The sequence below is a fragment of the Leopardus geoffroyi genome, chromosome A3, assembly GCF_018350155.1.
Source record: "Leopardus geoffroyi isolate Oge1 chromosome A3, O.geoffroyi_Oge1_pat1.0, whole genome shotgun sequence".
NCBI classification, from domain to species: domain Eukaryota; kingdom Metazoa; phylum Chordata; class Mammalia; order Carnivora; family Felidae; genus Leopardus; species Leopardus geoffroyi.
In genome coordinates, this window is record NC_059336.1 from 86,529,105 (window position 1) to 86,546,613 (window position 17,509).

Genomic DNA, 17,509 nt, shown 5'->3' on the forward strand with positions numbered 1-17,509 from the left:
CTTTTGCCAACTGAACATCTGACAGAAATAATCTCCAACTTATCTGTAAGTGAACAGAGTCTTCTTACTTTTATATTCTTCCTAAATACAAAAATACATGAATTCATTCTTGATGCGAACATTTCAAACTATTTATATAAAGTGAAAATGACTCTTGACCAACCCCTCCCCCAAGTTCACTGTTACCAGTTGGGGGTGCATTCTTCTAGACCTTTATGTTACTATATTTTTGTTTTGTGTTTTTTAGCTTTATATACATAATAATCATATTGTACTCACTGTTTTTTTTTTTTAATGTTTATTTATTTTTGAGAGAGAGAGACAGAGAGAGAGACAGTGTGAGTGGAGGAAAAGGGAGAGGAAGACACAGAATCTGAAGCAGCCTCCAGGCTCTGGGCATCAGCACAGAGCCCGAAGCAGGGCTTGAACTCACAAACTGTGAGATCATGACCTGAGCCGATGTAGGACACTTAACCAACTGAGTCACCCAGGTGCCCTGTACTCACTGTTCTGCAACATGCCTTCTTCACCTAACTGTGTGTCTTAGAGGCCAGTCTATGATAGTAAATGAGGGTTCTCCTCATCTTTTTAAATTATCTGCAGACTATGCATGAACAAAGTTTACTGAACTCTTCCTACTGATGAATATTTAGCTTGTTTCCAACAGGTTACTATTACCAAAAAGGCTGTAAGGAAAGGAACATCCTTGTATCACCTTGTGTACATATGTGGATGTTGTCTAAAGTGGTTTTCAACCCCACTAGTAACTTGTGAAATCAATTAGGTATTGAATGGGACTTTAATACAATACAACAGAATAGAATAAAGAGAACAAGAAAAGAAATAAGAATGTATTACACACTGTCAGGATAAAAATTGTCCCATTGAATACCTGTGCCCCATTGAAAAATATAGTAACATGTATTTGGAATCTATCTAAATACATGTGTATATATGTACTGGGTTGTAATATAAAATGTTTCTTAGTGTCACCTGCATCAAAAAGTATGAAAAACAGGGGCACCTGGGTGGCGCAGTCGGTTAAGCGTCCGACTTCAGCCAGGTCACGATCTCGCGGTCCGTGAGTTCGAGCCCCGCGTCGGGCTCTGGGCTGATGGCTCAGAGCCTGGAGCCTGTTTCCGATTCTGTGTCTCCCTCTCTCTCTGCCCCTCCCCCGTTCATGCTCTGTCTCTCTCTGTCCCAAAAATAAATAAACGTTGAAAAAAAAAATTAAAAAAAAAAAAAAAAGTATGAAAAACAAATGCTCTAAGATATATTTTAATAAGTGGCATCTGTAGGTCAAAGGAAATGTGCATTTTTATTAATGAGAAATTAAAAAAAACACACCTGAGATAAGCATATTTCTGGTTCCCATAAATAAGACATATAAAACAGCTGTGTGTACAGAAGTAGTTAATCTAAGCTTTACTTTCCAAATATCCCTGGCAATCAGTATCAGACTTACATTACAAAAATTTTAATTGATGTGGACTCTAATATTTTTTTAGGTTTATTTATTTATTTTGAGAGAGAGAAAGAGAGAGAGTGCACGCACACAATTGGGAGAGGAGCAGACAGAGAGAGGGAGAGAGAGAATCCCAAGCAGGCTCTGTGCTATCAGTGCAGAGCCTGACACAGGGCTTGATCCCAGGAATCGTGAGATCATGACCTGAGCTGAAATCAATCAGATGCTTAACTGACTGAGCCATCCAGGCACCTCAGGACTATAATATTTCTTATTATAATGTCTCTAGCTATTATTAAAAAGAGGTTCATTCTAATAACTTTATCATTTGTCTTTCATCTGACATACATTTAACATGTCTTAATCTAGTGAATTTTATTTTTTTTAATGCTTATTTTTTTATTTTGAGAGAGAGAGAGACAGACAGACAGACTGTGGGGGAGGCCAGAGAGAAATGGGGACAGAGGATCTGAGGTGAGCTCTGTGCTGACAGCAGACAGCTTGATGCAGGACTCAAACTCACAAACCGTGAAATCATGACCTGAGCCGAAGTCAGCCACTTAACCAAATGAGCCACCCAGGCGCCCCTCTAGTGAATTTTAAAACGGTCTCCCAATGACTGGTCTTTAAAAAATCATGGCAAACCTGATAACTATTATTATTTATAGTTCTGAATGGAATATTTTAGAAACTATTTCATTTTGAAATATCTAAAAATTTAGCTATCCTTAGGGAAAAAAATTAACAAGTTTTCAATGTTTTTTTACAAACAGTTTTAAATATTTGGAATGAAAATTTATATTATCATTTTAATAAATTTTTTTAAGTAAAAATACAAATTCTTATTTAGCCATGATATAGATCTCTCAAATACATCACTTTTCAAGGGTTCCCTAATATCAACTATTATTTTCCTTTATCTCTTACCTGAAAAGAAAATAAAGTATTCTTTACGTTGAAAACAGTGCAGTACACATAAAAATGCGATTACTAAATGAGGCTGCCTCACCCCCAAAGTCAGTTATGTTTCTTGGTAAAAGCAAATAAGAAATAGCAATATACCTAGCCAGAGGGGAGCGAAATGCTGCAGCTGGTGTGGGAAAATCCATGGTCCTTGTCTCAAGAACTGGTTTTCCTGGAATAAATTTTAAACTGTTGGGATTTGGGGTATCTTGTGTTTGAATAAACATGTATCTCACTAAAAGAGAAAAAAGAAGAAAGAATGTTATTCCAGAAAAAAAACGGTAGTTAAGTTTATGGACTATGAAGTGCTCATTTTCAAAGAATCAAAAGAAGTAAAAAAAAAAAGAAAATAAAGCTTTATTGTCCAAGCTGATGAAATAATTTTTAAAGACAACAATGAACTTTATCAATATAGGATAAATGCATTGAATTTTATATTAATACTGATTATTTGGGGCTCCTCGGTGGCTCAATTGGTTAAGCGTCCGACTTTGGCTCAGGTCATGATCTCACGGTTCATGGGTTCCAGCCCTGCATCAGGCTCTGCAATGACAGCTCAGAATCTGGAACCTGCTTCAGATTCTGTGTCTCCCTTTCTCTCTGCCCCCTCCCCCACCTGTACCCTGTCTTTCTCTCTCAAAAATAAACATTAAAAAAAAATTTTTTTTAAGAAAAGAAAATAAGGCTTTATTGCCCAAGAAGTCAAAATAATTTTTAAAGACAACAATGAACTTTATCAATATAGGATAATTGCACTGAATTTTATATTAATACTGATTATTTAGTTTTTTACTCAACACTTTCTACCAATATCCTACTTTAAAAAAAATTTTTTTTAATGCTTATTCATTTTTTGAGAGACAGAGAGAGAGAGAGAGAGAGAGAGCGCGCGCGCACGAGCAGGGGAGGGGCAGAGAGAGAGACACAGAATCCGAAGCAGGCTCCAAGCTCTGAACTGTCAGCACACAGCCCAACGCAGGGCTTGAACCCACAAACAGTGAGATCATGACCTGAGCCGAAGTTGGCCACTTAACCAACTGAGCCACCCAGGCATCCCAGCAGTATCCTACTTTTAACGAGGAAGGCATATCATCATTCCAGAGTCTTAAATGTATTTTATTTGTTGACTTAGTACTAATGGCTATCGTAATCATAAACCATCATCACCATGATATTAAAAACAATAAAATGTTAATTCTTTTCTTTCCAAAGTGCTTCCATTCTTTTATTTTATTATTTTTTTTAAATGTTTATTTATTTTTGAGAGAGACAGAATGAGAGTGGGTTGGGGCAGGGAGAGAGGGAGGCGCAGAATCCGAAGCAAGCTCCAGGCTCCGAGCTGTCAGCACAGAGCCCGGTGTGGGGCTCGAACTCACGAGCTGTGAGATTGTGACCTGAGCCGAAGTCGGACGCTCAACCAACTGAGCCACCCAGGCACCCCTCCATTCTTTTATTTCTTTAAAAAATGTTTACGTATTTATTTTGAGAGAGAGCACACGCATGTGCATGTGTGTGCACAAGGTGGGGAAGGGCAGAGAGAGAGGGAGAGGAATCTCTAGCTGGACTGTGGACCCAATGTGGAGCTCAACTCCAGAAACCATGAGATCATGACCTGAGCTGAAATCAAAAGTCAGATGCTCAACTGACTGAGCCACCCCAGAAGTTACTGGTTACCATTCTTTTAAAGACAAATTTATAATAGAAACTAATATTTATTGTGTATGTACTTACTACATGCCAGAGACAGGGCTGAGTGCTTTATATATATTTAAGTCTTTAATAATACTATGAAGAACCCCTATTACAGTAAAACCTTGGTTTGCAAGCATAATTCATTCTGGAAGCATGCTTGTACATCAAAGCAAATTTCCCCATAAGAAATAATGGAAACTCAGATGATTCGTTCCACAACCAAAAAAATATTCATATAAAAATGATTATAATACTGTAATATAATACAAAATAATACAGAAAATACAAAATATAAGGAAAAAATAAACAAATTAACCTGCACTTACCTTTGAAAACCTTCGTGGCTGGTGTGAGGGAGGAAGGTTATTGTGTAGAATGACTTTCACTATCACTAACAGAATCACTGAGCTGTCTACTGGCTGAATGGAATCTTTTTCTGCCTGGGGGCCAATGTATATGCTCACACGGATGCTGACTAAAGTACAGTATTAATAAATTCTTGTCATATACTGTATTTAATGTAACTGGCAATAAAGCAGCCGAGGAAAGGTCTATATCTGCAGGCAGCCTGACCTAGAATGAAGCAAAGCATTCCTAAGCTTACTCTTGTATGGAAAAGCAAAGGACTGTCCCCAGGTGCTTTGAAGCGACAAAAAATACACTAGTGCCAGCTGTGGGCCCCTCCCAACGTTCTGAAAAATCACTGATTTCTGCCAAACACCACGGCCTGAAACTGAGCATCTGAGCATGGGAGATGATCACTCACAATCCCGCTGTGAGAGAGAGAGAGAGAGAGAGAAAGAGAGAGAGAGAGAACTACTGGCTCAGTTGTGATCATGTGACGTCTGGCATCATGTACTACTCATATTGCAAGACATCGCTCGTTTATCAAGTTAAAATTTGTTAGAAATGTTTGCTTGCCTTGCAGAACACTCGCCGAACAAGTTACTCACAATCCAAGGTTTTACTGTATTCCCATATTACAAATGAAGAAACTGAAGCTTACAGTTAAGTAATTTGCCCAATGGTATAGTCAGTGACATTATAAATTATCATGAAAGTGGAAATCTACGTGAATTACTTTCTGAAATATTTTTAACTTATCTTTACAGGTTCTTCTTTGCTTCTTCTAGGGCCAAGAAGGAATTAAGAATGAATTCATTAAAGGAGTAAAAAATGAACAGAACCTTCACTCTCCTACCTTGCTATTATGATAATAGCTTGTAGGACAAAAGATAGTACTGGGGTTTTAATAGTCTTAAAACTACTAAACAGGTCCTGATTATTTATTATGAAAATAAACCTTCCAACCAAAACAAGACAATTCTCATCTCAGAGCAGTACACTGAAATAGATTAATTTATTTAATAGTTATCATGTGCTGGGCCACGATGCTAAGCACTCTCTGTGAATTACATAATTTAATCCTTCCATTCTCTCAAGGAACACCGCTTTTATCCTATTTTATAAATAAGGAAACTAAAGCTCAAAGTCACTCAAGAGACAGCTAATCAAGAGACAGAGACAGAATTCAAGCCCCACCAATCTTCTACCATGGACTTGCTTGACCACTATACATACTGCCACTCCACACTTAGTGTCAAGCATTCAGAGGAAAATACATTTAAGATCAGTCTTCCTATCCTGTCATAATCCTCGTATCATACATCTAAGGAAAAGCAGTAAAATATCAAAAAGCAACAGTTTTATTTTTTTTTTTAAGTTTATTTACTTATTTTGAGAGAGAGAGAAAGCGTGAATCAGGGAGAAACAGAAAGGACCCCAAGCAGGCTCCATCCACATTGTCAGCACAGAGCCCGATGTGGGGCTTGAACCCATGAACTGTGGGATCATGACCTGAGCGGAAGTTGGACGCTTAACCAACTGAGCCACCCAGGCACCCCCGGTTTTATTTTAAATGAGAAAGAGAGGGGTGCCTGGGTGACTCAGTCAGTTAAGTGTCTGACTCCTGATTTCAGCTCAGGGCATGATCTCACAGTGGTGAGAATGAGCCCCTGGTAGGGCTCTGAGCTGAGTGTGGAGCCTGCTTAAGATTCTCTCTCTCTCCCTCTGCCTCCTCCTCCACTCACGTGCTAAAATAAAAAATAAAATAAAAAATAAATTAGAAAGAAATGAAATTTGGCAAAAAATATGATTGGTATGGAAGTGCTTTTTTTACTCATTATAAGAGAAGATTCTAATTTGACAGCTGAGAGTGGTTTTTGCCCTGCAGCCAAGCAGCCACCTAACTAACATTGTGTCATTTCCTTGGTGAAGGAGAAACTGAAACTAAAACTCCCATACATTTTAAGTCACTGTCCTGTAAAGTTATCACTTGATGACTTGGTAACCGGGCAAATCCTAAAAAAAGAGAAAAATTTTAAATGATAATCTCAGGAGCACCTGGGTGACTCAGTCGGTTGAGCATCCAACTCTTGATTTCATCTCAGGTCCTGGTCCCAGGTTGTGGGGTCCAGCCCCACTCTCTCTTTCTCTCTCTCTCTACCCCCCACCCCTCCTCTGCTCGTGCTCTCTCTCAAATAAAAAAATAAGTAAAAATAAATTAAAAATAATAATAAAAATTTAAAAATAAATTTAAAATAAATGTTTAAATTAAAAACAACAAATATAAAATAAAATGATAACCTCATGGTCCAAATACTTTTTTCTTTCTTTTTTTTTTTTTTTATTTCAGAGAAAGAGTGAGTGAATGCAGGTGAGAGGGGGAGAGAGAGAGAGAGAGAGAGAGAAAGAGAGAAAGAGAGAGGGAGAGAGACTCTCAAGCAGGCTCCACGCTCAGCAAGGAGCCTGACTCGGGGCTCAATTCTATGACCCTGGGATCATGACCAAACTGAAATCAAGAGTCAGACGCTCCACCAAATGAACTACCCAGGTGCCCCAAAGTCCAAATACTTGATATAAAATACTTATACATCCAACCAATAAATTCCTTTGAAAATCTGTGTGACTTGGGAACAATTTTTCAGATGGAACATTAAAGAAAGGACTGCCAGGGCGCCTGGGTGGCTCAGTCGGTGAAGCGTCAGTCTTCGGTTCAGGTCATGATCTTGCAGTTTGTGAGTTCGAACCCCACGTCGGACTCTGTGCTGACAGCCTGGAACCTGCTTCAGATTCTGTGTGTGTGTCTTTCTCTCTGCCTCTCCCCCACTCATGCTCTGTCTCTCTCTCAAAAGTAAACAGACATTAAAAAATAAAGAAAGAAAGGACTATCACCAATTTCTATAAATATAAAGACAACAAGCTTCTTTTAACCTTGGTTATGACCAATCATTTGGTAAGGCCTTTCTTAATAATTTATTGGTAACCAAAATCTCTGCACACATTAAACACTGTAGCACAATATTTAAAGAATTGAATCTGGCATCTTTCTTTCTTTCTTTTAAAAGCTTTTATTTGAGAGAGAGAAAGAAAGAGTACACAAGTGGGGGAGAGGGGCAGAAGAAAAGAGAGAGATAGAGAATCTCAAGCAGGCTCTACGCTCAGCTCAGAGTCCGACGTGGGGCTCGATCCCACGACCCTGGGATCATGAGCTGAGCTGAAATCAAGAGTTGAATGCTCAACCAACTGAGCCACCCAGGCACCCCATGGCATTTTTCTACTCAGTCCATTTGTGTACAACTATACACGCAGTAAGAAAGGTTTTTAGAAATACTTGAAGGTAATAACTGTAAACATGGGGCGCCTGGCTGGCTCAGTCAGAAGAGCATGCCACTCTCGATCTGAGGGTCATTCAACCCCCATGTTGGGTGTAGAGATTACTAAAAACATAAAAACTTTAAAAAAGTGTAAATGTAAAAAAAAATTTAAGACAGCATAATTTATATACACTTTTTGAAGTAGAAAATATATGATAACACAACATAAGCTTTCTCTCTTGACAATGAGCAAAGCTATTTCAAAATAGGAATTTGACTAGGCATTAACAAAATCGTTCCAATTATAGTCTAAACTGGATTTAATTTGGTATTTCAGAAATGACACCCAAGTCCATCATCCAGAAAGATACCCCTGAATGTGTCATAAGGGTTCCAACAAAATAGACTGATCTAAAATAATTTTCCTATTATGCTTGGTCTAATAGGTAATAGGTAGGCAGAAGCTCTTCCAAAACTATAGATGTATGGTGCTTATAGTATCAAAGACTATAATCAGTGGGTTTCCAATTTGAAAAGCATGAGGACCACATAATTCCACCCTACAAAATTTAAAAGTCCAATTAAAGTAGCTTAACATGCTGAGTTACTATTTATGCCTAAATTTTCATTCTGTGATTCAAGGAGACATGCAAGGTTCTCCTCTTCTTGCCCCAATATATAGGGGATGTAAGGTCTCTTATCTACCCAGATCTAGATCATGTGGTTAGCCAGAGTCAGCCACCTGCCAGAGTACAGCCACAAGGTGTTCAAGGCAGTGATAGAAATGGGAGAGGGCCCAAGAGCTAAATCCAAACTCTTATAGCTCCATAAGTACACAAAGGCACAGATTTACACAGACACACAGAGACAGCTCCCAAGGTTCCCTAACCACATGACACTGGTCACAGTTCAATAATTTTCAAATCCTGTCTTCATTATTTCCAATATTAACAAAAATAAAAGAAAAAAAAGCATGTAACATCAACAAAATTATCAAGAAAGCCATAGTTAATTGATTTGGATGCAAAAAAAGAAAAATTACATCGAAAGTACTATTTCCTGAAGCCTCGATGAAAGCTAGAAATTTACTGATTTTAGGTGCATTCTTCTCAAAATAAGAAGGGCAGGAGCTTAAAATACATACAAGTTTTTTAAACAAACCCATTTGTAACTTCTTTTTATATTTTCATTTCAGAAATCATTTCCTGAACAATGTTCCAGAAGATGTGTTACACAAGATACCGAGATTTCATAGATCTATTGGACACTGTGCTCAGGATTCTTGAAATCTAATGCCAAGCATACCTGTAACAGTCAAGCATGAAGTTATGATACAAAAAAACGCCATGTTCTTTTATGCATCTGAATAGGAAATTTACAAACTCTCGTCTTTTATGATCCACAAAATTTTGAGCATAGTTTCATTAGTTTCTGAAACATAATCTGTTTTAAAGAGATGAAATTTTACCTGTGTTACATAAGGTTGCAGGCAGTGGGAAAAGTGGTCTTTGTACAAACTGATGCAGAGGCTGTTTTGTCATGGTATACAGATTCATCATAGGACAGAATCTACATTTAAAAACAAACAAAAATGACATTTCAAGAGATAATCTTTTAAGCTCAGTTTCTACTTCTTATACACACACACACATATATATATAAATAATGAAAATAACAACAAAGCTGAATTTTCATTCTCCACCCACATTATTTCCCCTTCTTTAGGCAAGCAATATCTGCAAACAATTTAAAAACATGAGCTCAAATGGAAATTTATAGTCTTGATAACTGAGTGTACACAGGATTGTGCAATATCCAATGTAAGAAACAGAAATGCAACTACATTTGTGATTTATAACCTGGATTCCCAGACTCTTAGCTTAGTTCTTTGCATGAAGGATACAAAGAACTACAAATTGCTTTTTTCCTTCTTTTCAAACTTTAAAAAAACTAGGTGATAGAGTCACATGGTTCAAAATTCAAAGGGAACAAAAGTAAATACTTTGAAGTCTCCCTCCCTTTTCTGTCTCTACCATCATGCTTTCCTGGAGAGAACCAATACTACCTGTTCTGAAAGGTATCTCAATACTTCAAAAAGTCTAACAGAAAGTGTACTATTCTCCTCCAAACCACTAAAGAAGGTAATAATCCATATATGCTTTTTTTTTTTTAAGTTTATCTATTTATTTTGAGACAGAGAGAGAGAGAGACAGAGAGAGAGACAGAGAGAAGGAGAGAATCCAAAGCAGGCTCCAGCTTTCATCACGGAGCCCGATGTGGGGCTCAATCCCACAAACTGTGAGATCATGACCTGAGCCAAAATCAAAAGTCAGACGCTTAACACACTGAGCCACCCATATGGCTATAGCCATATATATATATCCCCTATATATATGCTTTTAGACTGGAAACCTCTTAAGCCAGTGTTTGTAACTTTGGTTATTTCTCTGTGATAGAGAAGTACCAACTGGTTATTTTTTCACGGTTTTAACAAATTAAAAATGAAGGGAGAAGGGAAAACAAATATTACCAAAAAAGGAAAAAATTTTTTCAGTAAAAATTTTTTAGAAGTCTGATGCAAGTTACTTTAAAATCCAGTTTACTTTAGAATACTATTGCTATCAGGATACCTGGGTGGCTCAGTTGGTTAAGCGTCTGACTTGGGCTCAGGTCATGATCTTGCAATCTGTGGGTTTGAGCCCCACATCAGGCTCTGTGCTGACAGCTCAGAGCCTGGAGCCTGCTTCAGATTCTGTGTCTCCCTCTGTCTCTGCCCCTCCCCCACTTGTACTCTGTCTCTCAAAAATGAATAAACATTAAAAAAAATTGTTTTTTAAAGAATACTATTGCTTTCTTCACAGTTTTCATTTCACAGCAGTGGCTAAAGAATTTTAAATATATATATGATCACTTAAAAATATTTTCTGATTATTTTTATCTGCAAACTCATTAAGGGAAGGGGTGTCTCCATTTCTGTGCCCCTCAGCAGCAAGCATGACAGATGGCCTCAGTTCTTCATTTCTAAAATGAAATATTCACAGCTACCTCAAAGACTGAGCCATAAAAGGATCCAGATAATCCATGTGAAGTGCATACATCAGTGCCTAGCCTTGTAGTTACAGTTCAGTAAATGCTGGCTACCACTATTATTATGTGATAGGTGCCCAATTAATTACTGAATGAGGTTTAAGGCTTGGGGTGAAAACATTTTTATCCATAGCTCACTGCCTAAATCTTGACTATGCTGGAATATGGGAATACACACTGAAGACCGGTATTCTTATCCCTTAGGCCCACAGAAAAGGCAACAGAATGGATGGATACTGTGACACAGATGGGTTTAAAGTGACAAATAGTGGGCGCCTGGGTGGCGCAGTCGGTTAAGCGTCCGACTTCAGCCAGGTCGCGATCTCGCGGTCCGTGAGTTCGAGCCCCGCGTCGGGCTCTGGCCTGATGGCTCAGAGCCTGGAGCCTGTTTCCGATTCTGTGTCTCCCTCTCTCTCTGCCCCTCCCCCATTCATGCTCTGTCTCTCTCTGTCCCAAAAATAAATATAAACGTTGAAAAAAAATTTAAAAAAATAAAAAAATAAAAAAAAAAAAATAAAGTGACAAATAGTAAAGGAGAGGGGGGGCCTCGGTGGCTCAGTCGGTTGAGCCACCAACTACTCTTGATTTGGGCTCAGGTCATGATCTCAAGGTTCAGGAGATGGAGCCCAGTGCCAGCCTCTGCACTGGCAGCATGAAGCCTGCCTGGGATTCTCTCTCCCTCTCTCTGTCCCTCCCCTGCTCATATATTCACTCTCAATCTCTCTCTCTCTAAATAAATAAACTTAAAAAAAAAATAGTAAAGGTAAGTTAAATTCTTCCAGTAAGACATCTACCAAAACAGCACAAGGGGATAGTAGGTGACTAACAAATCTTTCAGCAAACTTAATGCTTTTAAATTTCAAGGACATCGTTAGCACTAAAATCCCTAACATTCACTGGATGAAACCCTGTAGGCCCTTTTGTCCTTTTGTTCCAGTGGCAAAATCAGGGTTCGACACCTACTTAAGTTATCAACCCTTTTCATCTAACCAACGTTGACAGATGTCACTGGGAGGCCAAACTCAAAGGCGGGTTGTACAAAAGGGGAAAAAACAAGGCAACAGAGTGGCTCTAGGTGATACGGAGGAAATCTAGGGGTCTAGATTCTCATCAGAGTTCCATCACTTAGAAGCTATATGACCTCATACAGGTCACGTCCCCTTTTCTGGGCCTACTGAGTAAATGAGGAATTGAGGTATTTTCTCCCATTCTGTAGATATTTTGATTTGTGTTTAAAAAGCAGAGGGACTGCACATGATGGAAAGGCTGGAGGGGACCACACTGATTTTTAAAATATCTCCTCCGTGGGGTCTCTGCAGCCAGTCTCTGCGGACCTCCCCACCGCAGGGATTCAGGCGCCGGATTTCAGCGCCTGGGACCGGGCGCCACAGATCCCGCCCGAAGTGAGGGCGCAGCGCCGCCTCACCGATAGGCGCCCACCTCGGGGCGAGACCCCCAACTGAAGCGACGGGGGCGCACCCGAAAGCTCGGTCAGGGGCACTTCTGCCCACCCCGCTGCGGGGGCAGCGGCCACTCCGCTGGTTAACTAAGCCCGGCGGCACACCTGTGCGGAGTTCCTGGCTCGTCACCTACCGCCTACACAGCCTTGCGGCTGCAGCCGCAGCTCCCCAACCCAGCCTGGCCGCCGCTGCCATCTTAGTCCGAGTGCGCAGCAAGTGGGGCAGCTCTCGCCGCTTCGCCGACTGGCGGAAACCCCGCGCAGGCGCAGGCCGGCCAGGAGCGGGACAGGCTCCGTGGAGAGCGTACCCTGCCGGCGGCGGGCGGTGCTGCTGCGGGTGGGACGGGAACCTTGCTCCCGGCTCCCGGCAACCATTGCCCACCTACACAGCGAGCCTGGACCAGGGCTGGGAGAAGCCCCGGGGACGCTTGCGCAGGCGCCCTAGGTAAGGTACGACTCAGCACACATGCGCGCAGCAGTGCTTCGCTTTTCCTTCTTGATGGGAGCTTCTGCCGAAGGTTGCGTGCACCACAATGCTGCTCTCCAACCGTAAACCTGCCCATTGCCATTAGTAGGATCCTGCTCACCCTCCAGTCCACATTCATTCTAGACCTCAGTGCAGTCCAAGGCTTGCCCCCTTACTCTCTTTTAGATCCTGACTGAAGTGTGACTTTTCCACTCAGGAACAGGCCCTGGGTAGGGGCCAGTCTTTCTTCCCTATCTTTAATTTCCTTCCCAAAAAGAAAACTCCTGCCTTGCTCCAAATCTGCCTCCAGCCACCACTCTCTCTTTTCTTCCCTTCAGAGCCAAATGGCATAAAAGAGTTGTCTACACTTTTTTTTTTTTTAAGAAACTTTTTTTTTTTCATTTTTTTTTTCAACGTTTATTTATTTTTGGGACAGAGAGAGACAGAGCATGAACGGGGGAGGGGCAGAGAGAGAGGGAGACACAGAATCGGAAACAGGCTCCAGGCTCTGAGCCATCAGCCCAGAGCCTGACGCGGGGCTCGAACTCACGGACCGCAAGATCGTGACCTGGCTGAAGTCGGATGCTTAACCGACTGCGCCACCCAGGCGCCCCAAGAGTTGTCTACACTTTTAATCTCTAGTTTTTCACCTCTCACTCAAACCACTGAAACCAGTTTCTGTGTCCCAATATTCCCCCACTCCCACCCTGGCTGCTCTATTCAAGACTGCTCACAACATCCATGTTGCTCTACCTGAGAAATCCTTCTCAGTTATTACCTTTCTTGACCCCTGGAACATCGAATGTTGAAGATTTCTCCCGCCTTTTAATAATCTCTTTCCTTGGCAACACAACTGCCAATGTTTCCTACAACTTTAATGGTTACTCCTCTGTCTCCTCCTGCAAGGTTTCATCTGCCAGCCTCTTAAATGTTGGTGCTTTTTGGGACCTCCTTCCAGGCACTTTTCTTTCCCCATTCTTTTGTGATTGAAAAACTTCAGGAAGTTTATACCAGTTAGCATTTCTTTTTTTTTTTTTTTTTTATGTTTTTTTAAATTAATTTATTTTTTAATTTACACCAAGTTAGTTAGCATATAGTGCGACAATGATTTCAGGAGTAGATTCCTTAATGCCCCTTACCCATGTAGCCCATCCCTGCTCCCACAACCCCTCCGGTAACCCTCTGTTTGTTCTCCATATATAAGAGTGTCTTATGTTTTGTCTCCCTCCCTGTTTTTATATTCTTTTGCTTCCCTTCCCTTATGTTTATCTGTTTGTATCTTAAATTCCTCATATAAGTGAAGTCATATGATATTTGTCTTTCTCTGACTAATTTCACTTAGCATAATACCCTCTAGTTAGTTAGCATTTCAGTCAGCCATCAGAATATGTGTTTCTTGCCCTTACAAAAACTGGATTAAAAAAAAAAACAAAAAACCTTTGCCGAGTATTGGTTATTTACATTAATGATGTGGTGAAAAATAAAAAAAGTTTAGAAACTGCATACAGTATGATCCCATTTATGTAAAATTATTTGTGTACATATTTGCATAGAGGTGCCAGCTTCCTCTCTTTTTCCCTTTCCCTGGCTGTTTTCAGTTCCTTAATATGTCAAATTATTTCCCACCTCAGTGCCTTTGCACAAATTGCTCCCTCTGTGGGGAATGCCTCCCTCCTCCCACCTCTCTCTTTCTTTTCCTTTTCCCCTCCTTTTTTTTTTTTTTTTTTTTTTGAATACCTTGTATTAATTCCCCCGGTCTGAATATAAGGTAGGGATATTTTCCTTAAATATCCTACCTTAGGTGGCCTTTCCTGACGCTTCTTTTCGTCCCCATTGAAATAGTCTCCTCTGTTATTCTCTCTCAACACACAGTCTCCTTTTCCTTCATAGCGCATTATCACAACTTAAAATCATGAATTTGGGTATTGATTTTTGTAATGATACTTTTCCCTGCTACACCCTCAACTTTAAGAATGGCATGTCTGTCTCTTTACTCTTGTACCCCAGCTCCTAGTATAATACCTGGCACATAGTAGGTGGTCAAAAAAAGAACTAGTTGAGTGAATGGATGTCGTCACCCGAACCCTTTGTCAAATCCAGTACACACATTCAATCCGTGTGATGACTGTGCAGACAGCAGAAAGAGAGGGCCTGGCCTCATTCACCCCTTACCTGGTACTGTGCCAAAGCAGGGTGTAGCATCTATGGAGAGGATTATAACCACTGGCACATGAAACTAGGGACAGCAGCCAGGTGGACAACTCAGGAGCAGATGTGAAACAGCCTTCATTTTTTTCCCCAAATATCCTAGAGGGAGGGTGACTCTTATAGGAAAAAGTAAAACTACTACTTGAGATATCTGTATCTATTTATGCTACCCTTTTTCTCTCCCACCGTCTCTACACCACACATGCACACACACACACACATACACACACACATACACCCACACACATTCATTCACCATGATAATCAATAAACAACTGATATTTTCCCTAATACCATTTCAATAAGATGTCAATTCTGTTTTAATTATTCCCTGGGAAGATTCCCAGACCATGTGACATGGGCCAAAAAGTCATTTATTTACTCATTCGCCATTTATTCAATAACTATTTTTTAAGGACGAAACTTTCCATTTCGATGACATAAATGGAGCTAAGGAGTATAATGTTAAGTGAGATAAGACAGTCAGAGAAAGACAAATACCATATGATTTCATTCATATGTGGAATTTAAGAAACAAAAACAAAGAGAAGAAAAAGAGACAAATGAGACAGACTGTTAATTATAGAGAACAAACTGATGGTTACCACAGATAGGAGGGAAGGATGACTTAAATAAGTGATGGGGATTAAGGAGTACACTTGTCATGATGAGCACAGGGTTATGTATGGAGTGTTGAATCATTATATTGTATACCTGAAACTAATATAACACTATGTTAACTGGAATTAAAATGAAAACTTTTGAAAATGATTAAAAAACAACTTTTTAAAATGTTTATTTTTTGAGAGAGACAGAGCATGAGTGGGGGAGGAGCAGAGAGAGAGAGAGAGACAGAATCTGAAACAGGCTCTAGGTTCTGAGCTGTCAGCACAGAGACTGACACGGGGCCCAAACTCAAGGACCTGATCATGACCTGAGCTGAAGCTGAACGCTTAACCACTGAACCACCCAGGTGACCCCAAAATAACTATTTTTTAAATAATTAATTTATTTTTAAAATTCAAGTACATTTAACATATATTAGTTTCAGTGTACAATGTAGTGATTCAACAGTTTTATACATCAGTCAGTGTTCATTATGATAGACATACTCTTCATCCCCTTCACCTATTTCACCCATCCCCTCACCCACCTGTCCTCTGGCAACCAACAGTTTGTTCTCCATATTTAAGAGCCTATTTTTTGTTTTTCTCTTTTTCCCTTGTTCATTTGTTTTCTTTCAATAACTATTGAATGCTTTCTCAATTATGGTCCCAGGCTCTATGCTTTGTACTAGGGATTGAGGCAGACGATGCTAGATGCCTTCCAATAATCACTTTCCCCTTCTTCTTTACTAGCCAACACTGACTTTACTCAGGTGGCAATGTGTCCAATCTAATAATGATAATGATGATAACAATAATAATAATAATTCTAACCTCTCTTGCAACTAGGGCTTGTCATGTGGCACAGTTCCATCCAATGAGACAAGTGTGGAAGACTGTCAGAAATGTCTGAAGAGGTTTTGCTTTCCTGCTGTAGGTGCTGGCCCTTCCTCCTGCTTGCATGGGGTGGGAATACTGGAGTCAAGGCAGCCACGCTTCAGCCATGACATCCCTGAGGAAGTGAACCAACAACTACCGGCAACCACCATCTTCCAGACTTCTTGTCGCATGAGAAAAAATCGGCCACAATTTTGCCAATGCCACTGGAGTCAGGTTTCCTGTTACTTACAAATGACTAAAATCCTTGGTTTGAGGATACAAAGATGAGCAAAACAATTCCTGGTCTCAGGGAACTCCTAGAGGGGAGACGCTGTAAATCAATGAAGGCAGCCCTGGGGAACAAGGGCTACCCAAGGGCTATGTCGAGGGCCCACTGGTGGCAGGTAAGAGAAGTGAATGATGATTTCTGGGTGAGACGATGGCAGGAGGAAGGCTTCACATAAGAGGAACTCGTTGTGTTGGGTGTTTAAAGAGAAATAAGATTAAGGTGTTCCTGCCATGGACGGCAGTGCCAGTGCAGACCTGGACCACCAGCACTGAGTCCCGGTTCTGCTGCTCACACTGGTCTCACTAGACTGTGAACCGCACACAGGCGCTCCAAGTTTATCTTCTTCTTGATTCTGTTCCCAGTGCCTGGCATTTAAGAGAGGCTCAAAATATACTTGCTGAATTGAAACCTCTCTGAAGTCCCATAGTCACCTTCTACCATATTTTATTTCATTAGTCTGCTAATTATTTAAAGTCATTTACTCCCCCTATAAAGGGCCTTCCTTGGTAACTGAGATATCTCATCTGCCTAGAACAACGCCTGGCGCACAGTACGTACTCAACAAATACCTGTTGAGTGAATGAGCCCTAACTTTACTGATCTGCAAAATGTGGATAACAATATCTATCAAAAATGGTCAAGTGGATTAGAGAAAAATGCGTTTCGAGTGTCTTGCACTGAGCTTGTCATATGGGTAGGTCTAACAACGCTGTTGTCTTCTGTAAAACTTTGAGACCCAC

General features: G+C 40.4%; 1 protein-coding gene and 1 long non-coding RNA gene across 4 annotated transcripts in view; one reads left to right on the top strand and one right to left on the bottom strand.

Annotated features, from left to right (window-relative positions):
* NFU1 (NFU1 iron-sulfur cluster scaffold) overlaps positions 1–12,859 on the bottom strand; it is a 28,613-nt gene extending 15,754 nt beyond the window's left edge. The window contains exons 1-3 of one of the 3 annotated variants that reach the window (XM_045446322.1): positions 12,457–12,859; positions 9,245–9,345; positions 2,528–2,600 (exon numbers count right to left, since the gene is read on the bottom strand). In XM_045446322.1, the coding sequence (XP_045302278.1) occupies positions 2,528–2,600; positions 9,245–9,345; positions 12,457–12,518 (236 nt within the window). In that variant the 5' untranslated portion in view covers positions 12,519–12,859. Of the gene's footprint in view, positions 1–2,527; positions 2,664–9,244; positions 9,346–11,826; positions 11,926–12,456 lie in introns of those variants that run through there. The other 2 variants (XM_045446321.1, XM_045446323.1) reach the window with 2 other exon arrangements.
* LOC123580905 lies at positions 12,001–17,181 on the top strand. The gene is made up of 2 exons (XR_006703524.1): positions 12,001–12,058; positions 16,539–17,181. It is a non-coding gene; the product is annotated as an uncharacterized LOC123580905 (long non-coding RNA).
* The last annotated feature ends 328 nt before the right edge of the window (positions 17,182–17,509 follow it).